General features: G+C 41.4%; 1 protein-coding gene and 1 long non-coding RNA gene across 4 annotated transcripts in view; both read right to left on the reverse strand.

The window, feature by feature from the left end:
- Positions 1-3,591, reverse strand: part of LOC139375763 (leucine-rich repeat-containing protein 24-like) — a 28,780-nt gene extending 25,189 nt beyond the window's left edge. For all 3 annotated transcript variants that reach the window (XM_071117589.1, XM_071117587.1, XM_071117586.1), the window contains exon 1: positions 3,402-3,591. In XM_071117589.1, coding sequence (XP_070973690.1) covers positions 3,402-3,566 — 165 coding nt within the window. In that variant the 5' untranslated portion in view covers positions 3,567-3,591. The remainder of the gene's footprint in view (positions 1-3,401) is intronic.
- Positions 3,592-7,153: 3,562 nt separating this feature from the next.
- On the reverse strand, positions 7,154-15,051 carry LOC139377200 (uncharacterized). The gene is made up of 3 exons (XR_011627988.1): positions 14,641-15,051; positions 9,977-10,072; positions 7,154-7,345 (listed from the first exon to the last, which is right to left on the reverse strand). It is a non-coding gene; the product is annotated as an uncharacterized lncRNA (long non-coding RNA).
- Between the last annotated feature and the right edge of the window lie 11,412 nt (positions 15,052-26,463).

The following is a 26,463-nucleotide window of genomic DNA, read 5'->3' on the forward strand; positions in this document are numbered from 1 at the left end:
TCTACAAGTCATTACTACACTGAGGAGAACTTGGCTGCTATAGTCTACAAGTCATTACTACACTGAGGAGAATTCAGCTGCTATAGTCTACCAGTCTACCAAGTCAATACTACACTGAGTAGAATTTAGCTGCTATAGTCTACAAGTCATTACTATACTGAGGAGAATTCAGCTGCTATAGTCTACCAGTCTACCAAGTCAATACTACACTGAGGAGAATTTAGCTGCTATAGTCTACACGTTATTACTACAGTGAGGATAATTTAGCTGCTATAGTCTACCAGTCTACCAAGTCAATACTACACTGAGGAGAATTTAGCTGCTGTAGTCTACAAGTCATTACTACACTGAGGAGATCTTGGCTGCTATAGTCTACAAGTCATTACTACACTGAGGAGAATTTAGCTGCTGTAGTCTACAAGTCATTACTACACTGAGGAGAACTTGGCTGCTATAGTCTACAAGTCATTACTACACTGAGGAGAATTCAGTTGCTATAGTCTACCAGTCTACCAAGTCAATACTACACTGAGTAGAATTTAGCTGCTATAGTCTACAAGTCATTACTATACTGAGGAGAATTCAGCTGCTATAGTCTACCAGTCTACCAAGTCAATACTACACTGAGGAGAATTTAGCTGCTATAGTCTACACGTCATTACTACAGTGAGGATAATTTAGCTGCTATAGTCTACCAGTCTACCAAGTCAATACTACACTGAGGAGAATTTAGCTGCTGTAGTCTACAAGTCATTACTACACTGAGGAGATCTTGGCTGCTATAGTCTACAAGTCATTACTACACTGAGGAGAATTTAGCTGCTGTAGTCTACAAGTCATTACTACACTGAGGATAATTTAGCTGCTGTAGTCTACAAGTCATTACTACACTGAGGAGAATTTAGCTGCTGTAGAATACAAGTCATTACTACACTGAGGAGAATTTAGCTGCTGTAGTCTACAAGTCATTACTATACTGAGGAGATCTTGGCTGCTATAGTCTACAAGTCTACCAAGTCAATACTACACTGAGGACAATTTAGCTGCTATAGTCTACCAGTCTACCAAGTCAATACTACACTGAGGACAATTTAGCTGCTATAGTCTACAAGTCATTACTACACTGAGGAGAATTTAGCTGCTATAGTCTACCAGTCTACCAAGTCATTACTACACTGAGGAGAATTTAGCTGCTATAGTCTACCAGTCTACCAAGTCAATACTACACTGAGGAGAATTTAGCTGCTATAGTCTACAAGTCATTGAGTAGAATTCAGCTGCTATATTCTACCAGTCAACCAAGTCATTACTACACTGAGGAGAACTTGGCTACTATAGTCTACAAGTCATTACTACACTGAGGAGAACTTAGCTGCTATAGTCTACCAGTCTACCAAGTCAATACTACACTGAGGACAATTTAGCTGCTATAGTCTACCAGTCTACCAAGTCAATACTACACTGAGGACAATTTAGCTGCTATAGTCTACCAGTCTACCAAGTCAATACTACACTGATGAGAATTTAGCTGCTGTAGTCTACCAGTCTACCAAGTCATTACTACACTGAGGAGAATTTAGCTGCTGTAGTCTACCAGTCTACCAAGTCAATACTACACTGAGGAGAATTTAGCTGCTGTAGTCTACCAGTCTACCAAGTCAATACTACACTGATGAGAATTTAGCTGCTGTAGTCTACCATGTCATTACTACACTGAGGAGAATTTATCTGCTGTAGTCTACCATGTCATTACTACTCTGAGGAGAATTTAGCTGCTGTAGTCTACCATGTCATTACTACACTGAGGAGAATTTAGCTGCTATAGTCTACCAGTCTACCAAGTCATTTTAGGCAAAAATTGAATAAGGGGCGGATCCTTAAAACCTGTTTGGGATAGGGGGCAGCATTTTCATGTTCGGATGAAAAGCGTGCCCAGAGTAAACTGCCTGCTACTCAAGCCCAGATGCGAATATATGCATATTATTAGTAGTATTGGATAGAAAACACTCTGAAGTTTCTAAAACTGTTTGAATTATGTCTGTGAATATAACAGAACTCATATGGCAGGTGAAAACCTGAGAAGAATTCAACCAGGAAGTGGGAAATCTGACGTTTGTAGTTTTACAACTCATTGCCTATCAAATATACAGTGTCTATGGGGTCATATTGCACTTCCTAAGGCTTCCAATAGATGTCAACAGTCTATATAACCTTGTATGAGGCTTCTGCTGTGAAGTGGTGGCGAATGAGAACTGTTTGAGTAAGGGGTCTGCCAGAGTGGCATGAGCTGATCACGCGCGCTCACGTGAGAGGTAGCTGCGTTCCATTGCAATTCTAAAGACAGAGGAATTCTCCGGTTGGAACATTATTGAAGATTTATGTTAAAAACATCCTAAAGATTGATTCTATACATCGTTTGACATGTTTCTACGAAATGTAATATAAGTTTTTGAACTTTTCGTCTGAACTTTCGCCTGCACTTGCTCGCGCCTCGTGAGTTTGGATTTGATTACTAAAAGCTAACAAAAGGAGGTATTTGGACATAAATGATGGACTTTATCGAACAAAACAAAAATGTATTTTGGAACTGGGATTCCTGGTAGTGCATTCTGATGAAGATCATCAAAGGTAAGTGAATATTTATAACGCTATTTCGGACTTTTACTGACTCCATAACATGGCGGGTATCTGCATGGCTTGTTTTTGTGTCTGAGCGCCGTAGTCAGATTATTGCATGGTTTGCTTTTTCCGTAAAGCTTTTTTGAAATCTGACACAGCGGTTGCATTAAGGAGAAGTATATCATTAATTCTGTGCATAATACTTTTATCAAAGCTTATTATGAATATTTCTGTAAATTGATGTGGCTCTCTGAAAATTCGCTGGTTGTTTTCGCGGCACAACATTACTGACCATAAAGCGTCAATGTAAACTGAGATTTTTGGATATAAATATGCACTTTATCGAACAAAACGTACATGTATTGTGTAACATGAAGTCCTATGAGTGTCTTCTGATGAAGATCATCAAAGGTCAGTGATTACTTTTATCTCTAATTCTGCTTTTTGTGACTCCTCTCTTTGGCTGGCAAATGGCTGTATGTGTTTTTGTGAGTAGGCTCTGACCTAACATAATCATATGTTGTGCTTTCACTGTAAAGCCTTTTTGAAATCGGACACGATTGGTAGATTAACAAGAAGTTAAGCTTTAATTTTGTGTATTGCACTTGTGAATGTATGAAAGTTAAACATTTCTAAAACATACTTTTGAATTTCGCGCTCTGCCTTTTCAGCGGAAGTTGTCGAGGGGTTCCAACAAGTTTTAAGAGGTTTTAAAAAGCAACCTCAGTGTTTATGGGTTAGTGTGAGTACAGACACAAACCTGTGTATTACAATATATTTACCTGTGTTGTGTCAGGAACTCTCTGTGGGATCTCTCTGAGTCCTAGAGATCCACACTCTACAGTCAGGCTGTAGCAGTGACATCCTGATGGACAGGCATCACAGGACAGGGGGAGGAGGAGGGGGAGGAGGAGCAGGGGCAGCCTGGGGAACTGAAGGAGAACCATCACACTGAGAGGAGAGGAGGAGGAGGAGGAGAGGAGGAGGGGGAGGAGCAGGCGCAGGCGCAGCCCAGGGAACTGAAGGAGAACCATCACACTGAGAGGAGAGGAGGAGAGGAGTGGAGAGTAAAGAATGGGAGATCAACATAAGCATAGGCACACCTCTACAAGGTGATAGTTAACCTTGTTTCTAGTGATGCTCTACACAGCGATAGTTAACCTTGTTTCTAGTGATGCTCTACACAGTAATAGTTAACCTTGTTTCTAGTGATGCTCTACACAGTGATAGTTAACCTTGGTTCTAGTGATGCTCTACACAGTAATAGTTAACCTTGTTTCTAGTGATGCTCTACACAGTGATAGTTAACCTTGGTTCTAGTGATGCTCTACACAGTGATAGTTAACCTTGTTTCTAGTGATGCTCTACACAGTGATAGTTAACCTTGGTTCTAGTGATGCTCTACACAGTGATAGTTAACCTTGTTTCTAGTGATGCTCTACACAGTGATAGTTAACCTTGGTTCTAGTGATGCTCTACACAGTAATAGTTAACCTTGTTTCTAGTGATGCTCTACACAGTAATAGTTAACCTTGTTTCTAGTGATGCTCTACACAGTGATAGTTAACCTTGGTTCTAGTGATGCTCTACACAGTGATAGTTAACCTTGTTTCTAGTGATGCTCTACACAGTGATAGTTAACCTTGGTTCTAGTGATGCTCTACACAGTGATAGTTAACCTTGTTTCTAGTGATGCTCTACACAGTGATAGTTAACCTTGTTTCTAGTGATGCTCTACACAGTGATAGTTAACCTTGTTTCTAGTGATGCTCTACACAGTGATAGTTAACCTTGTTTCTAGTGATGCTCTACACAGTGATAGTTAACCTTGTTTCTAGTGATGCTCTACACAGTGATAGTTAACCTTGTTTCTAGTGATGCTCTACACAGTGATAGTTAACCTTGTTTCTAGTGATGCTCTACACAGTAATAGTTAACCTTGTTTCTAGTGATGCTCTACACAGTGATAGTTAACCTTGTTTCTAGTGATGCTCTACACAGTAATAGTTAACCTTGTTTCTAGTGATGCTCTACACAGTAATAGTTAACCTTGTTTCTAGTGATGCTCTACACAGTGATAGTTAACCTTGTTTCTAGTGATGCTCTACACAGTAATAGTTAACCTTGGTTCTAGTGATGCTCTACACAGTGATAGTTAACCTTGGTTCTAGTGATGCTCTACACAGTGATAGTTAACCTTGGTTCTAGTGATGCTCTACACAGTGATAGTTAACCTTGTTTCTAGTGATGCTCTACACAGTGATAGTTAACCTTGTTTCTAGTGATGCTCTACACAGTAATAGTTAACCTTGTTTCTAGTGATGCTCTACACAGTAATAGTTAACCTTGTTTCTAGTGATGCTCTACACAGTGATAGTTAACCTTGTTTCTAGTGATGCTCTACACAGTAATAGTTAACCTTGTTTCTAGTGATGCTCTACACAGTAATAGTTAACCTTGTTTCTAGTGATGCTCTACACAGTGATAGTTAACCTTGTTTCTAGTGATGCTCTACACAGTAATAGTTAACCTTGGTTCTAGTGATGCTCTACACAGTGATAGTTAACCTTGGTTCTAGTGATGCTCTACACAGTGATAGTTAACCTTGGTTCTAGTGATGCTCTACACAGTGATAGTTAACCTTGTTTCTAGTGATGCTCTACACAGTGATAGTTAACCTTGTTTCTAGTGATGCTCTACACAGTGATAGTTAACCTTGTTTCTAGTGATGCTCTACACAGTGATAGTTAACCTTGTTTCTAGTGATGCTCTACACAGTGATAGTTAACCTTGTTTCTAGTGATGCTCTACACAGTGATAGTTAACCTTGGTTCTAGTGATGCTCTACACAGTGATAGTTAACCTTGGCTCTAGTGATGCTCTACACAGTGATAGTTAACCTTGTTTCTAGTGATGCTCTACACAGTGATAGTTAACCTTGTTTCTAGTGATGCTCTACACAGTGATAGTTAACCTTGTTTCTAGTGATGCTCTACACAGTGATAGTTAACCTTGTTTCTAGTGATGCTCTACACAGTGATAGTTAACCTTGTTTCTAGTGATGCTCTACAAGGTGATAGTTAACCTTGTTTCTAGTGATGCTCTACACAGTGATAGTTAACCTTGTTTCTAGTGATGCTCTACACAGTGATAGTTAACCTTGTTTCTAGTGATGCTCTACACAGTGATAGTTAACCTTGTTTCTAGTGATGCTCTACACAGTAATAGTTAACCTTGTTTCTAGTGATGCTCTACACAGTAATAGTTAACCTTGTTTCTAGTGATGCTCTACACAGTAATAGTTAACCTTGTTTCTAGTGATGCTCTACACAGTGATAGTTAACCTTGGTTCTAGTGATGCTCTACACAGTGATAGTTAACCTTGTTTCTAGTGATGCTCTACACAGTGATAGTTAACCTTGTTTCTAGTGATGCTCTACACAGTAATAGTTAACCTTGTTTCTAGTGATGCTCTACACAGTAATAGTTAACCTTGTTTCTAGTGATGCTCTACACAGTAATAGTTAACCTTGTTTCTAGTGATGCTCTACACAGTAATAGTTAACCTTGGCTCTAGTGATGCTCTACACAGTGATAGTTAACCTTGTTTCTAGTGATGCTCTACACAGTGATAGTTAACCTTGTTTCTAGTGATGCTCTACACAGTGATAGTTAACCTTGTTTCTAGTGATGCTCTACACAGTGATAGTTAACCTTGTTTCTAGTGATGCTCTACACAGTGATAGTTAACCTTGTTTCTAGTGATGCTCTACACAGTGATAGTTAACCTTGTTTCTAGTGATGCTCTACACAGTGATAGTTAACCTTGTTTCTAGTGATGCTCTACACAGTAATAGTTAACCTTGGTTCTAGTGATGCTCTACACAGTGATAGTTAACCTTGTTTCTAGTGATGCTCTACACAGTAATAGTTAACCTTGTTTCTAGTGATGCTCTACAAGGTGATAGTTAACCTTGTTTCTAGTGATGCTCTACACAGTGATAGTTAACCTTGGTTCTAGTGATGCTCTACACAGTGATAGTTAACCTTGTTTCTAGTGATGCTCTACACAGTGATAGTTAACCTTGTTTCTAGTGATGCTCTACACAGTGATAGTTAACCTTGTTTCTAGTGATGCTCTACACAGTGATAGTTAACCTTGTTTCTAGTGATGCTCTACACAGTGATAGTTAACCTTGTTTCTAGTGATGCTCTACACAGTGATAGTTAACCTTGGTTCTAGTGATGCTCTACACAGTGATAGTTAACCTTGTTTCTAGTGATGCTCTACACAGTGATAGTTAACCTTGTTTCTAGTGATGCTCTACACAGTGATAGTTAACCTTGTTTCTAGTGATGCTCTACACAGTGATAGTTAACCTTGGTTCTAGTGATGCTCTACACAGTGATAGTTAACCTTGGTTCTAGTGATGCTCTACACAGTGATAGTTAACCTTGTTTCTAGTGATGCTCTACACAGTGATAGTTAACCTTGTTTCTAGTGATGCTCTACACAGTGATAGTTAACCTTGGCTCTAGTGATGCAGTATATAGGCTTCCGAGTGGCCCTGTGGTCTAAGGAACTGCATCTCAGTGCTAGAGGCGTCACTACAGACTCTGGTTCGATCCCGGGCCATATAACAACCGGCCGTGATCGGGAGTCCCATAGGACGGCGCAGAATTGGCCCAGCGTCAGCCGGTTAGGGGAGGGTTTGGCCGGGGCAGGCTGTCGCGAAAGAGAGGAGAGAAGATAAAAGGAGGAGAGAAGAGAAAGGGAGGAGAGAAGAGGAAGAGAGGAGAGAAGAGGAATGGGGAAGAGAGGAGGAAGGGGGAAGAGAAGAGGAAGAGAGGAGAGTGAATGGTGATTGGGTTCTAGTAAAGTAGGGCCTGCTGCAACACATCATATAGTTAAGTAGGGCCTGCTGTAACACATCATATAGTAAAGTAGGGCCTGCTGCAACACATCATATAGTAAAGTAGGGCCTGCTGCAACACATCATATAGTTAAATAGGGCCTGCTGCAACACATCATATAGTAAAGTAGGGCCTGCTGCAACACATCATATAGTAAAGTAGGGCCTGCTGCAACACATCATATAGTAAAGTAGGGCCTGCTGCAACACATCATATAGTAAAGTAGGGCCTGCTGCAACACATCATATAGTAAAGTAGGGCCTGCTGCAACACATCATATAGTAAAGTAGGGCCTGCTGCAACACATCATATAGTAAAGTAGGGCCTGCTTCAACACATCATATAGTAAAGTAGGGCCTGCTGCAACACATCATATAGTAAAGTAGGGCCTGCTGCAACACATCAAATATTGAAATGTGTGGGCCTGCTGCAACACATCAAATATTGAAATGTGTGGGCCTGCTGCAACACATCATATAGTAAAGTAGGGCCTGCTGCAACACATCATATAGTAAAGTAGGGCCTGCTGCAACACATCATATAGTAAAGTAGGGCCTGCTGCAACACATCATATAGTAAAGTAGGGCCTGCTGCAACACATCATATAGTAAAGTAGGGCCTGCTGCAACACATCATATAGTAAAGTAGGGCCTGCTGCAACACATCATATAGTAAAGTAGGGCCTGCTGCAACACATCATATAGTTAAGTAGGGCCTGCTGCAACACATCATATAGTAAAGTAGGGCCTGCTGCAACACAATAATATAGGCCTGTAGTAAAGTAGAGCCTGCTGCAACACATCATATAGACCTGTAGTTAAGTAGGGCCTGCTGCAACACATCATATAGACCTGTAGTTAAGTAGGGCCTGCTTCAACACATCATATAGTTAAGTTGGGCCTGCTGCAACACAATCATATAGACCTGTAGTAAAGTAGAGCCTGCTGCAACACATCATATAGACCTGTAGTTAAGTAGGGCCTGCTGCAACACATCATATAGACCTGTAGTTAAGTAGGGCCTGCTTCAACACATCATATAGTTAAGTTGGGCCTGCTGCAACACATCATATAGACCTGTAGTTAAGTAGGGCCTGCTGCAACACATCATATAGACCTGTAGTTAAGTAGGGCCTGCTTCAACACATCATATAGTTAAGTTGGGCCTGCTGCAACACATCATATAGACCTGTAGTTAAGTAGGGCCTGCTGCAACACATCATATAGACCTGTAGTTAAGTAGGGCCTGCTGCAACACATCATATAGACCTGTAGTTAAGTTGGGCCTGCTGCAACACAATCATATGGTAAAGTAGGGCCTGCTGCAACACAATCATATAGTTAAGTAGGGCCTGCTGCAACACATCATATAGTAAAGTAGGGCCTGCTGCAACACAATAATATAGGCCTGTAGTAAAGTAGGGCCTGCTGCAACACAATCATATAGTTAAGTTGGGCCTGCTGCAACACATCATATAGTAAAGTAGGGCCTGCTGCAACACATCATATAGTAAAGTAGGGCCTGCTGCAACACAATCATATAGTAAAGTAGGGCCTGCTGCAACACATCATATAGTAAAGTAGGGCCTGCTGCAACACATCATATAGTTAAGTAGGGCCTGCTGCAACACATCATATAGTTAAGTAGGGCCTGCTGCAACACATCATATAGTTAAGTAGGGCCTGCTGCAACACATCATATAGGCCTGTAGTAAAGTAGGGCCTGCTGCAACACAATCATATAGACCTGTTGTAAAGTAGGGCCTGCTGCAACACAATCATATAGGCCTGTAGTAAAGTAGGGCCTGCTGCAACACAATCATATAGGCCTGTAGTAAAGTAGGGCCTGCTTCAACACAATCATATAGGCCTGTAGTAAAGTAGGGCCTGCTGCCACACAATCATATAGGCCTGTAGTAAAGTAGGGCCTGCTGCAACACAATCATATAGGCCTGTAGTAAAGTAGGGCCTGCTTCAACACAATCATATAGGCCTGTAGTAAAGTAGGGCCTGCTGCCACACATCATATAGGCCTGTAGTAAAGTAGGGCCTGCTGCAACACAATCACATAGGCAGTAGTAAAGTAGGGCCTGCTGCCACACATGTGCTTATTGGTAGTCTGTGTGTTGGGGGACCAGGTTCCCCTGGATGTAACTGTTGTCAATGAAGGCTGTGTGTTGGGGGACCAGATTCCCCTGGATGTAACTGTTGTCAATGAAGGCTGTGTGTTGGGGGACCAGATTCCCCTGGATGTAACTGTTGTCAATGAAGGCTGTGTGTTGGGGGACCAGGTTCCCCTGGATGTAACTGTTGTCAATGAAGGCTGTGTGTTGGGGGACCAGATTCCCCTGGATGTAACTGTTGTCAATGAAGGCTGTGTGTTGGGGGACCAGGTTCCCCTGGATGTAACTGTTGTCAATGAAGGCTGTGTGCTGGTGCCCTACCACCAGAGTTATCTGCTGTCCTGATGTAACTGGTGATGTCACTGGGCTGGTGGATGTAGGCCAACTTGTTCATTCTCCGCCCTGCAATCTGTAATCCTGTGGTAAACATGTTATAATCCTGACGGTCAAACGCTGGAGAGATAATCTGCTCTACATAGACAGACACAGTTTACCCTGTCACCCTGACACAATACAGCTGGGAATCAAAGAGAGAGAGAGAGCTAACACCATGTCAATATAAAACACCTCTAATCCACTGTTTATCTCTACTGTTTACCTCTACTTTTTACCTCTACTGTTTACCTCTACTGTCTACCTCTACTGTCTACCTCTACTGTCTACCTCTACTGTCTACCTCTACTGTTTAACTGTATTGTTTACCTTTACTGTTTACCTCTACTGTTTACCTCTACTGTTTAACTGTATTGTTTACCTCTACTGTCTACCTCTACTGTTTACCTCTACTGTCTACCTCTACTCTCTACCTCTACTGTCTACCTCTACTGTTTACCTCTACTGTTTAACTGTATTGTTTACCTCTACTGTCTACCTCTACTGTTTACCTCTACTGTCTACCTCTACTCTCTACCTCTACTGTCTACCTCTACTGTTTACCTCTACTGTTTACCTCTACTGTTTACCTCTACTGTCTACCTCTACTGTCTACCTCTACTGTCTACCTCTACTGTTTACCTCTATGTTTACCTCTACTGTCTACTTCTACTGTTTACCTCTACTGTCTACCTCTACTGTTTACCTCTACTGTTTACCTCTACTGTTTAACTGTACTATTTACAGTGCATTCAGAAAGTATTCAGACCCCTTGTCTTATTCCACATTTGGTTATGTTACAGCCTTATTCTAAAATTGATTAAATAAAACATTTTTCTCATCAATCTACACACAATAACCCATAATGACAAAGCGAAAACAGGTTTTTATACAGAACCAGTCAACGGTTTGGACACACCTACTCATTCAAGGGTTTTTCTTTATTTTTTACTATTTTCTACATTGTAGAATAATAGTGAAGACATCAAAACTATGAAATAAAACATATGAAGTCAAGTTGTAACCAAAAATGTGTTAAACAAGTAGATTTGAGATTATTCAAAGTAGCCACCATTTGCCTTGATGAAAGCTTTGCACACTCTTGGTATTCTCTCAACTAGCTTCATGAATGCTTTTCCAATGGTCTTGAAGGAGTTCCCACATATGCTGCTGTTCCTTCATTCTGCGGTTCAACTCATCCCAAACCATCTCAATTGGGTTGAGGTCGGGTGATTGTGGAGGCCAGGTCATCTGATGCAGCATTCCATCAATGCCCATGGTCAAATAGCCCTTACACAGCCTAGAGTTGTGTTTTGGGTCATTGTCCTGTTGAAAAACAAATGATAGATCCACTAAGCCCAAACCAGATGTGATTGGCATATCACTGCAGAATTATGTGGTAGCCATGCTGGTTAAGTGTGCCTTGAATTCTAAATAAATCACTGGCAGTGTCACCAGCAATGCACCCTCACTCCAGCACACCTCCTCCTCCATGCTTCACGGTGGGAACCACACATGCAGAGATCATCCGTTCACCTACTCTGCGTCTCACAAAGACACAGCGGTTGGAACCAAAAATTTCCACCGGTCTAATGTCCATTGCTCGTGTTTCTTTGCCCAAACAAGTCTCTTCTTATTATTACTGTCCTTTAGTAGTGGTTTCTTTGCAGCAATTCAAACATGAAGGCCTGATTCACACAGTCTCCTCTGAACAGTTGATGTTGAGATGTGTCTGTTACTTGAACTCTGTGAAGTATTTATTTGGGAAGCAATCTGAAGTGCAGTTAACTCTAATGAATTTATCCTCTGCAGTAGAGGTAACTCTGGATCTTCCTTTCCTGTGGCGGTCCTCATGAGAGCCAGTTTCATCACAGCGCTTGATGGTTTTTGCGACTGCACTTGAAGAAACTTTCAAAGTTCTTGAAATGTTCCGTATTGACTGACCTTCATGTGTTAAAGTATGATGGACTGTCATTTCTGTTTGCTTATTTGAGCTGTTCTTGCCATAATACTGATTTTGGTATTTTTTACCAAATAGGGCTATCTTCTGGAAACCACCCCTACATTGTCACAACACAACTGATTGGCTCAAAAGCATTCAGATGGAAATAAATTCCACAAATTAACTTTTAACAAGACACACCTGTTCATTGAAATGCATTCCAGGTGACTACCTCATGAAGCTGGTTGAGAGAATGCCAAGAGTGTGTAAAGCTGTCATCAAGACAAATGGTGGCTACTTTGAATAATCTCAAATATAAAATATATTTTGATTTGTTTAACACTTCTTTCGTTACTACATGATTCCATATCTGTTATTTCATAGCTTTACAATGTAAAAAATCTTACAAAATAATGAAAAACCCTGGAATGAGTAGGGTTGTCCAAACTTTTGACTGGTTCTGTCAATTGTGGCAAATTTATTTAAGAATATAAAATAAATATTTACATAAGTATTCAGACCCTTTGCTATGAGACTCAAAATTGAGCTCAGGTGCATCCTGTTTCCATTGATCATCCATGAGATGATTCAACTACATGATTGGAGTCCACCTGTGGTATATTCAATTGATTGGACATGATTTGGAAAGGCACACACCTGTCTATATAAGGTCCCATAGTTGACAGTGCATGTCAGAGCAAAAACCAAGCCACGAGGTCGAAGGAATTGTCCGTTGAGCTCCGAGACAGGATTGTGTCGAGGCACAGATCTTGGGAAGGGTACCAAAAAATTTCTGCAGCTGTCACACGGGAATAAATGCATCGGGAGACAGGAGCAGGAATGCGTAATAGGGTTGTTTTATTTCCCAAATGACAGCGTGCCGTGTAAAGGCACGGGGACGAAGACAAAACAAACACAGGGTAGAAACCCAAACAAAAGAGTGAAGAGTACCTCAAATAAATAACACAACCTCTTTACCACGATGCTTGGTCCTTTGGTGGTGGGAAGTTCTGCTGTTGAAAGAACTGGACCAAGGTGCTCATACATATTCCTTTTTATTAGGATGACGCCGACAAAAACAATAAACAATACAAAAACAACCGTGAAGCTTAAGGGCTATAGTGCCAACAAACAAAGACAACTTCCCACACAGAAAGGAGGGAAAAGGGCTACCTAAGTATGGTTCCCAATCAGGGAGTGACAGTACCCACCCCCAAATGTGCGGATTCCGGCCACAAAACCTGAACCTATAGGGGAGGGTCTGGGTGGGCATCCATCCGCGGTGGCGGCTCCGGGACGCAGACTCCGCTCCACCACTGGCTCACCCCACTTTGGTGGCACCTCCAGTGCGGGGACCCTCGTCGCGGGCCCTGGACTGGGGGCTCCGGGCTGGAGGCCGCCTGACCAAACTAAGGAGAAGGGCCTTGGTCAGGGAGTTGACCAACAACCCTAATGGCTCCAGGGTTCCTCTGTGGAGATGAGAGAACCTTGATGAAAACCTGCTCCAGAGCCTCAGGACCTCAGACTGGGGTGAAGGTTCACCTTCCAACAGGACAACGACCCTAAGCACACAGCCAAGACAACGCAGGAGTGGCTTCGGGACAAGTCTCTAAATGTCCTTGAGTGGCCCAGCCAGAGCCCGGACTTGATCCCGATCAAACATCTCTTGAGAGACCTGAAAATAGCTGTGCAGCGACACTCCCGATCCAACCTGACAGAGCTTGAGAGGATCTGCAGAGAAGAATGGGAGAAACTCCCCAAATACAGGTGTGCCAATCTTGTTGCGTCATACCCAAGAAGAATCGAGGCTGTAATTGCAGCCAAAGATGCTTCAACAAAGTTCTGAGTAAAGGGTCTGAATTCTTATGTAAACGTAATATTAAAGTTTTTTTTTATTTTATATAAATATTCATATTCATATTTCTAAAAACCCGTTTTTTGCTTTGTCATTATGGAGTATAGTTTTAAGATTGATGAGGGAAAAAAATATTTGATCAATTTTAGAATAAGGCTGTAACGTAACAAAGTGTGGAATAAGTCACTGTAACTCGGACAGACAGACAGTATGACAGTAAATCACTGAGAGTACAAAACATTAGGAACACTTTCCTAATATTGAGTTGCACCCGCTTTCCCCCTCAGAACAGCCTCAATTCATCAGGGCATGGACTCTACAAATTGTCGAAAGCGTTCCACAACATGCTGGCCCATGTTGACTCAAATGCTTCCCAGAGTTGTGTCAATTTGACTGTTGCTCTTTGGGTGGTTGACCTTTCTTAATACACACAGGAAACGGTTGAGCATGAAAAACCCATCAGTGTTGCAGTTCTTGACACAAACCGGTGCGCCTGGCACCTACTACCATACCCTGTTCAAAGTCACTTAAATCTTTCGTCTTGCCCATTCACCCTCTGAATGGCACACAGACACAATCCATAACTCAATTGTCTCAAGGCTTAAAAATCCTTCTTTAACCCGTCTCCTCCCCTTCATCTACACTGATTGAAGTGGATTTAACAAGTGACATCAATAAGGGATCATAGCTTTCACCTGGATTCACCTGGTCAGTCTGTCATGGAAAGAGCAGGTGTTCCTAATGTTTCGTCCACCCAGTGGGTTAGTTGTATATATTATAATAATAATAAAAAACTCAGAAGAACAGAAAACTTACCCAGAAATCAATCCTGAACTTCAGAGAGGAGTTGCATTGAGGACAGATTCATCCCTATGGAGACATTAGTATTGTCCCATGGCTTAGATGGCAGATTTACAATAATAGCTAAGCTATACTTACCTGTTGTATATTCAACACAGACGAGATGAGATCCAATCTTCCCTTGGCCTCGGCTTCTCTCGCCTCTCACCAGACGGATTTAGGATGAAAATATTACGAGCCACAGACTGTACAGTACACAGTACTGTTTAATCCAGCAGTAACATTTGGTCCGTCCTCTAACTCTGCTAAAACTCTACAGCTGCTGCTCCATCCTAGATGGAGATCCTAACAGTGAAATATCAGAATGAAATAGGCTAGGAACACTATTAACAGGATGACAACAACACATCGATGTTATAAGGACAGAGTTGGACCACCAGACAACTCCAGTAGTTGTTGTTGTTTGACTTGTTTGTCGCCAGCAGCAGTTGACTCCTCCCCCTTTTGTATTTTATTTTATTTATCCTCTCTCTCTCGCTGTGTCTCTGTCTCTCTCTCTGTCTCTCTTTCTGTCTCTCTTTCTGTCTCTCTTTCTGTCTCTGTCTCTCTTTCTCTCTTTCTGTCTCTCTCTGTCTCTCTCTGTCTCTGTCTCTCCCTGTCTCTGTCTCTCTGTCTCTGTCTCTGTCTCTCTCTGTCTCTCTTTCTGTCTCTCTTTCTGTCTCTCTTTCTGTCTCTCTTTCTGTCTCTGTCTCTCTGTCTCTCTTTCTGTCTCTTTCTGTCTCTCTCTGTCTCTGTCTCTCTCTGTCTCTGTCTCTCTCTGTGTCTGTCTCTCTCTGTCTCTGTCTCTCTCTCTGTCACTCTCTGTCTCTGTCTCTCTCTCTGTCTCTGTCTCTCTCTCTGTCTTTGTCTCTCTCTCTGTCTCTGTCTCTCTCTGTCTCTCTCTCTGTCTCTGTCTCTCTCTGTCTCTGTCTCTGTCTCTGTCTCTGTCTCTCTCTCTGTCTCTCTCTCTGTCTCTGTCTCTCTCTCTGTCTCTGTCTCTCGCTCTCTCTCTCTCTGTCTGTCTCTCTCTGTGTGAGTTTCAGATATGAGCTGTATTGAGGATGGACTGTTTCAGAACCATGGAGAGAAACACATTTTTACTTCCTAAAACAAGACCAGTCCAGAATCATCTACAGAGAAGAAGACAAGCTGACACATTTATACAGAGTAGACCCAGGATTAACTTAGAGAAGACAAGCTGACACATTTATACAGTGTGTCAGTGTGCGTGTGTGTGTGTCTGTGTGTGTGTGTCTGTGTGTGTGTGTGTGTGTGTGTGTGTGTGTGTGTGTGTTCATGCGTGTCATATCCTCTCATCATATCCTCTCATCATGTATAATACAGTATAATACAGTACAGCATAATGCAGTACAGTATAGTACAGTATAGTACAGTCAGTACAGTATAGTATAGTACAGTATAGTACAGTCAGTACAGTCAGTATAGTACCGTCAGTACAGTATATTATAGTATAGTCTGTATAGTAAAGTCAGTATAGTAAAGTATAGTACAGTCAGTACAGTACAGTACAGTACAGTACAGTACAGTACAGTCAGTACAGTCAGTATAGTACAGTCAGTACAGTACAGTACAGTACAGTACAGTACAGTCAGTATAGTACAGGCAGTACAGTACAGTACAGTACAGTACAGTACAGTACAGTACAGTACAGTCAGTATAGTACAGTCAGTATAGTACAGGCAGTACAGTACAGTACAGTCAGTACAGTACAGTCAGTATAGTACAGTACAGGCAGTACAGTACAGTACAGTACAGTACAGTACAGTACAGTACAGTCAGTATAGTACAGTCAGTATAGTACAGGCAGTACAGTACAGTACAGTACAGTCAGTACAGTAAAGTCAGTATAGTACAGGCAGTACAGTACAGTACAGTACAGTACAGTCAGTATAGTACAGTCAGTATAGTACAGTCAGTACAGTACAGTATAGTACAGTATAGTACAGTCAGTACAGTATAGTATAGTACAGTATAGTACAGTCAGTACAGTCAGTAGAGTACCGTCAGTACAGTATATTATAGTATAGTCTGTATAGTAAAGTCAGTATAGTACAGTATAGTACAGTCAGTACAGTACAGTACAGTACAGTACAGTACAGTACAGTACAGTCAGTACAGTCAGTATAGTACCGTCAGTACAGTATATTATAGTATAGTCTGTATAGTAAAGTCAGTATAGTACAGTATAGTACAGTCAGTACAGTACAGTACAGTACAGTATAGTACAGTCAGTACAGTCAGTATAGTACAGTCAGTACAGTCAGTACAGTCAGTACAGTATAGTAAAGTCAGTATAGTCAGTATAGTCAGTATAGTCAGTACAGTCAGTACAGTCAGTACAGTATAGTACAGTCAGTACAGTCAGTACAGTCAGTACAGTAAGTACAGTCAGTACAGTATAGTACAGTCAGTACAGTCAGTACAGTCAGTACAGTCATTACAGTATAGTACAGTCATCACAGTATAGTACAGTCAGTATAGTACAGTCAGTATAGTACAGTCAGTACTGTATAGTACAGTCAGTACAGTCAGTACAGTCAGTATAGTACAGTCAGTACAGTCAGTACAGTATAGTAAAGTCAGTATAGTCAGTATAGTCAGTACAGTCAGTACAGTATAGTACAGTCAGTACAGTATAGTACAGTCAGTACAGTCAGTACAGTAAGTACAGTCAGTACAGTATAGTACAGTCACTACAGTCAGTACAGTCAGTACAGTATAGTACAGTCAGTACAGTCATTACAGTATAGTACAGTCATCACAGTATAGAACAGTCAGTATAGTACAGTCAGTATAGTACAGTCAGTACTGTATAGTACAGTCAGTACAGTCAGTACAGTCAGTACAGCATAGTACAGTATAGTACAGTCAGTACAGTCAGTACAGTACAGTCAGTATAGTACAGCCAGTACAGTCAGTACATTATAGTACAGTCAGTACAGTCAGTACAGTCAGTACAGTATAGTACAGTCAGTACAGTCAGTACAGTCAGTACAGTATAGTACAGTCAGTACAGCATAGTACAGTATAGTACAGTCAGTACAGTCAGTACAGTATAGTACAGTCATCACAGTATAGTACAGTCAGTATAGTACAGTCAGCATAGTACAGTCAGTGCAGTATAGTACAGTCAGTATAGTACAGTCAGTATAGTACAGTCAGTACTGTATAGTACAGTCAGTACAGTCAGTACAGTCAGTATAGTACAGTCAGTACAGTCAGTACAGTCAGTACAGTACAGTACAGTCAGTACAGTCAGTACAGGACAGTATAGTACAGTCAGTGCAGTACAGTCAGTATAGTACAGCCAGTACAGTCAGTACATTATAGTACAGTCAGTACAGTCAGTACAGTCAGTACAGTATAGTACAGTCAGTACAGTCAGTACAGTCAGTACAGTATAGTACAGTCAGTACAGTATAGTACAGTATAGTACAGTCAGTACAGTCAGTACAGTATAGTACAGTCATCACAGTATAGTACAGTCAGTATAGTACAGTCAGCATAGTACAGTCAGTGCAGTATAGTACAGTCAGTATAGTACAGGCAGTACAGTATAGTACAGTCAGTACAGTATAGTACAGTCAGTATAGTACAGTCAGTACAGTATAGTACAGTCAGTGCAGTACAGTCAGTATAGTACAGTCAGTACAGTCAGTACATTATAGTACAGTCAGTACAGTCAGTACAGTCAGTACAGTCAGTACAGTATAGTACAGTCAGTACAGTCAGTACAGTCAGTATAGTACAGTCAGTACAGTCAGTACAGTATAGTACAGTCAGAACAGTCAGTACAGTCAGTACAGTCAGTACAGTCAGTACAGTATAGTACAGTCAGTATAGTCAGTACAGTCAGTACAGTCAGTATAGTATAGTACAGTCAGTACAGTCAGTACAGTATAGTACAGTCAGTACAGGACAGTATAGTACAGACAGTACAGTCATTACAGTATAGTACAGTCAGTACAGTATAGTACCGTCAGTACAGTCAGTATAGTATAGTACAGTATAGTACAGTCAGTATAGTAAAGTCAGTATAGTACAGTCAGTATAGTATAGTACAGTCAGTACAGTATAGTACAGTCAGTACGGTCAGTAGAGCCAGTACAGTATAATACAGTACAGTATAGTACAGTCAGTACAGTATAGTAAAGTCAGTACAGTATATTACAGTCAGTACAGTCAGTACAGTCAGTATAGTATAGTACAATATAGTACAGTCAGTATAGTACAGTCAGTACAGTATAGTACAGTCAGTACAGTCAGTATTGTACAGCCAGTATAGTACAGTCAGTACAGCCAGTATAGTACAGTCAGTATAGTGCAGTCAGTACAGTATAGTACAGTATAGTACAGTCAGTACAGCCAGTATAGTACAGTCAGTATAGTACAGTCAGTATAGTACTGTCAGTACAGTCAGTATAGTACAGTCAGTACAGCCAGTACAGTATAGTACAGTCAGTACAGTATAGTACAGTCAGTACAGTACAGTATAGTCAGTACAGCCAGTACAGTATAGTACTTTACAGCTAGTAAACATGCTTTCCTCACCATCTTAAATAAGCATGCCACATTCAAAAATGTAGAACCAGGAATAGATATAGCCCTTGGTTCTCTCCAGACCTGACTGCCCTTGACCAACACAAAAACATCCTGTGGGGTATTGCATTATCATCGAATAGCCCCTGTGATATGCAACTTTTCAGGGAAGTTAGGAACCAATTTACACAGGCAGTTATGAAAGCAAAGGCTAGCTTTTCAAGCAGAAATTTGCTTCCTGTAGCACTAATTCCAAAAAGTTCTGGGACACTAAAGTCCATGGAGAATAAGAGCACCTCCTCCCAGCTGCCCACTGCACTGGGACTAGGAAACACTGTTACCACAGATAAATCTACGATAATTGAGAATTTCAATAAGCATTTTTCTACGGTTGGCCATGCTTTCCACCTGGCTACCCTTACCCCGGCCAACAGCCCTGCATCCCCACAGCAACTTACCCAAACCTCCCCCATTTCTCCTTCACCCAAATCCAGATAGCCGATGTTCTTAAAGAGCTGCAAAATATGAACCACTACAAGTCAGCTGGGCTAGACAATCTGGACCCTCTCTTTCTAAAATTACCTGCCAAAATTGTTGCAACCCCTATTTATTAGCCTGTTCAACGTCTCTTTCACATCGTCTGAGATCCCCAAAGATTGGAAAGCTGCCACAGTCATCCCTCTCTTCAAAGGGGGAGACACTCTAGACCCAAACTGCTACAGACATCTATCCTACCCTGCCTTTCTAAGGTCTTCGAAAGCCAAGTTAACAAACAGATCACCGACCATTTTGAATCCCACCGTACCTTCGCCGCTATGCAATCTGGTTTCCGAGCTGGTCATGGGTGCACTTCAGCCACGCTCAAGGTCCTAAACTATATCATAACTGTCATCGATAAGAGACATTCCTATGCAGTACTGTGCAGCTGTATTCATTGACCTGGCCAAGGCTTTCGACTCTGTCAATCACCGCATTCTTATTGGCAGACTCAACAGCCTTGGTATCTCAAATGACTGCCTCGCCTGGTTCACCGACTACTTCTCTGATAGAGTTCAGTGTGAAATCGCAGGGCCTGTTGTCCGGACCTCTGGCAGTCTGTATGGGGGTGCCACAGGGTTCAATCCTCGGGCCAACTATTTTCTCTGTATACATCAATGATGTCGCTATTGCTGCTGGTGAATCTCTGATCCACCTCTACGCAGACGACACTATTCTGTATACATCTGGCCCTTGGACACTGTGGACACCTTTGGACACTGTGTTAACTAACCTCCAGACGAGCTTCAATGCCATACAACTCTCCTTCCGTGGCCGCAAACTGCTCTTAAATGCAAGTAACACATGACTCCAGTTCTCCAGTTCTCTGCTGCCAATGACTGGAACGAACTGCAAAAATCACTGAAGCTAGAGACCCATATCTCCATCACTAACTTTAAGCACCAGCTGTCAGAGCAGCTCACAGATCTCTGCACCTGTACATAGCCCATCTGTAAACAGCCCATCTATCTACCTACCTCATCCCCATACTGTATTTATTTCTTTATTCTGCTCCTTTGCACCCCAGTATCTCTACTTGCACATTCATCTTCTGCACATCTATCACTCCACTGTTTAATTGCTAAATTATAATTATTTTGCCACTATGGCCTATTTATTGCCTTACCTCCCTTATCTTACCTCATTTGCACACACTGTAAACAGACTTTTCTATTGTGTTATTGACTATACGTTTGTTTATGTGTATCTCTGTGTTGTTTGTGTCTCACTGCTTTGCTTTATCTTGGTCAGGTCACAGTTGTAAATGAGAACTTGTTCTCAACTGGTTAAATAAAGGAGAAATAAAATAGTACATCCATTACAGATGAAACCAAAACAACATAATAATGGTACAGATGTTTTATATCCTAATCCAAGAATCGAGGCTAAGAGAGTATTACCACCCTCTTCCTCAACACACGCCAACATACCACACACACACACAAACACCAAAATACCACACACACACCACACACACACACCAACATACCACACACACACACACACACACACACACACACACACACACACACACACACACACACACACACACACACACACACACACACACACACCAACATACCACACACACACATACACCAACATACCACACACACACACACACGCACACACACACACACACACACACACACCACACACACGCACACACCAACACACACCACACACGCACACACACACCGCACTCACATACATACATACACACACACACTCACACACACACACCAACACAAGCACACACACACACACCACACATACATACACACACACCGCACTCACGCACATCTTGTGCGTTGTGTACCATCCTTTGGGCTTCACACACTGACAGCTGTCTATTCTGAGCGAATAGAGATTAGATTGATCTGTAGTGCACACACGCACCACACACACGCCCACACACACCACATGCACACACACACACCACACACGCGCGCACACACACACACACACCGCATGCACACACACACACCACACACGCGCACATACACACACCGTATGCACACACACACACCGCACACACGCACACACTCACACACCGCATGCACACACTCAACCTCTGCATCAGATATCCCCAGAAGCTTCTCATCAGTGTTTCCTTCCACAGTATGTCACACTCTAAGTCTTTCCTTCCTTCACTGTCTCAGTCTCTCCTTCCTTCACTGTCTCTCCTTCCTTCCTTCACTGTCTCTCCTTCCTTCCTTCACTGTCTCTGTCTCTCCTTCCTTCACTGTCTCGGTCTCTCCTTCCTTCACTGTCTCTCCTTCCTTCCTTCACTGTCTCTCCTACTCTACTCCACTCCACTACACAATCAATACTCTTCCATTGTAGCTGATGAGTGGCTGGCCTCCTGCTGGTCCCAGAGAACACTAAAACCGATTCTCACCAGGCTCTAGTTTAATGGAAACATGGGAGATCAATAAAGGTTATATGTAGTTTCAGTCGTCCTCATCAGACACTGTGCAGCACAGGGCTATACCAGAGGACATATTGAGAAAACCCATTTACAGCCCACACTGTTCAAATGAAATACAACACCAAACTAGTGGCGACTGAGCTGCCACACATGATGTTTTGAAACATTACTTAATCAAGCGTTGTACAGGGACTGGGAGTACTACCGAGTACTACCGAGTACTGCCGAGTACTACCGAGTACTACCGGATACTACCGAGTACTACCGAGAGTACTACCGAGTACTACCGGGTACTACCGCGTACTACCGAGTACTACCGAAAAAGATTGAGAGTTGGTGGTGTTTCCTCTCCATAGCCTCTAAACACTGAGGGTGTTTCCTCCATAGCCTCTAAACACTGAGGGTGTTTCCTCTATAGCCTCTAAACACTGAGAGTGTTTCCTCTATAGCCTCTAAACACTGAGGGTGTTTCCTCTCTCTATAGCCTCTAAACACGGAGGGTGTTTCCTCATTTTCTATAGCCTCTAAACACTGAGGGTGTTTAACATCCTGTCTAGTGGAGAATTAGATCCCTCCTTCTGGAGTATATAGTTTAACGTAGTTTCTGATCATTTCACAGTTTAACCCATTTTGTCCGGCATTGCTGATCACTTTGCTTAGACCACCAGGCGTGACTAGAGGTTTTACAGTAAGCACTGCAGGATACTGTATTTGCCTCTACAATTAAATATTGGAAATATGGGAATGGGTCGTCTCATCATTACACCTCATTCTGCCTGCTGGTTCTGATATCCGTTCATCACGCTGGTTCTGATATCCATTCATCTGGCTGGTTCTGATATCCATTCATCTGGCTGGTTCTGATATCCATTCATCTGGCTGGTTCTGATATCCATTCATCTGGCTGGTTCTGATATCCATTCATCTGGCTGGTTCTGATATCCATTCATCTGGCTGGTTCTGATATCCATTCATCTGGCTGGTTCTGATATCCATTCATCTGGCTGGTTCTGATATCCATTCATCATGCTGGTTCTGATATCCCTCACAAGCTGCTTAATACTTATATAGATTAAACGTTTATTTCTTCAAACATGCAACATTGTGTAACATAATCATTACTTAAAAATAAAAAAAACATTGAATTACCCACAATCCTTTGAAAACAGAGCCTCTTGGCAAGATAGGAAATGCAAGGAGATTAAAACTAGACTTCCAATGTGTTCAATCCCTTAATTATCTCTGTCTTTGGGTTGTCCTCATAAAATATACTTACATTTTGAGCAGAAAAATTAAGTTGTATATATTCTGATTGTTGGTGTGCTTTTATTTAGAATTCAAGGCACACTTAACCAGCATGGCTACCACAGCATTCTGCAGCGATACGCCATCCCATCTGGTTTGCACTTAGTGGGACTATAATTTGTTTTTCAACAGGACAATGACCCAACACACCTCCAGCCTGTGTAAGGGCTATTTGACCAAGAAGGAGAGTGATGGAGTTCTGCATCAGATGACCTGGCCTCCACAATCACCCGACCTCAACCCAGTTGAGATGGATTTGGATTAGTTGGACCGCAGAGTGAAAGAAAAGCAGCCAACAAGTGCTCAGCATATGTGGGAACTCCTTCAAGACTGTTGGAAAAGCATTCCTCATGAAGCTGGTTGAGAGTGCTCAAAGCTTTCATCAAGGCAAACGGTGGCTACTTTGAAGAATCTAAAATCTAAAATATATTTTGATATGTTTAACTTCTTCGATATAGGGGGTGCTCTTTTAATTTTTGGATAAAAAAACGTTCCCGTTTTAAACAAGATATTTTGTCACGAAAAGATGCTCGACTATGCATATAATTGACAGCTTTGGAAAGAAAACACTCTGACGCTTCCAAAACTGCAAAGATATTGTCTGTGAGTGCCACAGAACTAATGCTACAGGCGAAACCAAGATTACATTTCATACAGGAAGTGCCCCAGATTTTGAATGCGCTGTGTTCCAATGTCTCCTTATATGGCTGTGAATTTTTCCATTTGGTTCAGAGGAGAAATCAAACTGCCACGAATGATTTATCATCGAATAGATATGTGAAAAACACCTTGAGGATTGATTCTAAACAACGTTTGCCATGTTTCTGTCGATATTATGGAGTTAATTTGGAAAAAAGTTTGGCGTTGTAATGACTGAATTTTCAGGTTTTTTTCTTAGCCAAACGTGATGAACAAAATGGAGCGATTTCTCCTACACAAATAATCTTTTTGGAAAAACTGAACATTTGCTATCTAACTGAGAGTCTCCTCATTGAAAACATCCAAAGTTCTTCAAAGGTAAATGATTTTATTTGAATGCTTTTCTTGTTTTTGTGAAAATGTTGCCTGCTGAATGCTAGGCTTAATGCTATGCTAGCTATCAATACTCTTACACAAATGCTTGTGTAGCTATGGTTGAAAAGCATATTTTGAAAATCTGAGATGACAGTGTTGTTAACAAAAGGCTAAGCTTGTGAGACAATATATTTATTTCATTTCATTTGCGATTTTCATGAATAGTTAACGTTGCGTTATGCTAATGAGCTTGAGGCTATGATTACGCTCCCGGATACGGGATTGCTCGACGCTAGAGGTTAACACTTTTTTGGTTACTACATGATTCCATATGTGTTATTTAATACTCTTGATGTTTTCACTATTATTCTACAATGTAGAAAATAATAAAAATTAAAAGAAAACCCTTGAATGAGTAGATGTGTCCCAACCTTTGACTGGTACTGTAAATATTTCCTGAGTTTCTTTTATATCTCCTAGATTTAGGACAGACTCTTCAAAACCTTGTTTCTTATGATTTATGTTTTGACTGTCCCTTTGCCATGTGTTATTCAATGCTTTTCTATGGGCTTTAGAAGTGAAGTCCAAAATCAATATTTTATCAAATAATATTTTTCTATATTTGTTTTTACCTAAAAGGGTCCTAAGATTCTACATCAAATAGCTATATGATCCATAGTATAACCATCTTAAAACAATTCCAAATGCCTTAGACTCTAAAGAATTAAAAGAGAAACATATTCATGAAAACATTTCACAGCAAGAGAGGAGTTGACACATTTAGCCAATAAACCCTTTTTTCCCCATAACGTTTTTGAGTGAATTAAGAAGGAATCTCTGATTTAACTTCTAACGATCTAAAAAGCTAAATTCAGTTTTCCATCAAAATAAGAATTATTGCGAGCTAATGTGACTAATATGTCACAAGAGAAAAGACCATTTGCCCTTATGAAAATGTAAAAAGGAATGTTAGACTATTTTCTGGTAATTGTGCTGTTAATATATATAATCTAACAATTTTTTCAGAATGGCACCAATTCCCCGATATCAGGGTACTCATGTCAACATGTTTGCTTTCAGAGCATATTTGATCCCAAATTATAAGACTGATGTTAAGACTACTGACTGTTTATAAAGGGCCTATTTGCGAGATTGACTTGTCATTTTAACAGACATAGGCTAGGTCTACTGACTAAAATCAGGGTTTTTGATTGTAATTCAACTTGCCATGGTTTAGTTAGCTAGATGCAGGTAGCCTATAGCACCTGATAACCTAATCTGACTGTTTGTTACCTTCAGTCTAATGCAGTTGTTCCACAGGGGTACGCCCAATGCCGTCGGGGTACGCGCAATGCCGTCGGGGTACGCCCAATGCCGTCGGGGTACGCGCAATGCCGTCGGGGTACGCGCAATGCCGTCGGGGTACGCGCAATGCCGTCGGGGCCATACATTTAGGTCAGGTTTTTTTCTCACCTGAGTAGCCTCGTTTAACCGCCAAAATTAAAATGTAACCATCTAGAGTTCAGCCAAATAACAACACAATGTCAAATACAGCTAAGTCAAATAATTAACATCCAATCACATTAACCGTCTATCTCTAATCTTACCTAATTTGCACACATTGTATATAGATTTTTCTACTGTATTATTGACTGTATGTGTCACGCCCTGACCATAGTTTATTTTGTATTTTCTATGTTTTGGTTGGTCAGGGTGTGATCTGAGTGGGCATTCTATGTTACATGTCTAGTTTGTCCAGTTCTATGTTCGGCCTGATATGGTTCTCAATCAGAGGCAGGTGTTCGTCATTGTCTCTGATTGGGAACCATATTTAGGTAGCCTGGGTTTCACTGTGTGTTTGTGGGTGATTGTTCCTGTCTATGTGTTTTTCACCAGATAGGCTGTTAGGGTTTCGTTACGTTTTGTTTTTGTAGTATTGTATTGGAGATTCG

Source organism: Oncorhynchus clarkii, chromosome 20 (assembly GCF_045791955.1).
Source record: "Oncorhynchus clarkii lewisi isolate Uvic-CL-2024 chromosome 20, UVic_Ocla_1.0, whole genome shotgun sequence".
NCBI classification, from domain to species: Eukaryota; Metazoa; Chordata; class Actinopteri; order Salmoniformes; family Salmonidae; genus Oncorhynchus; species Oncorhynchus clarkii.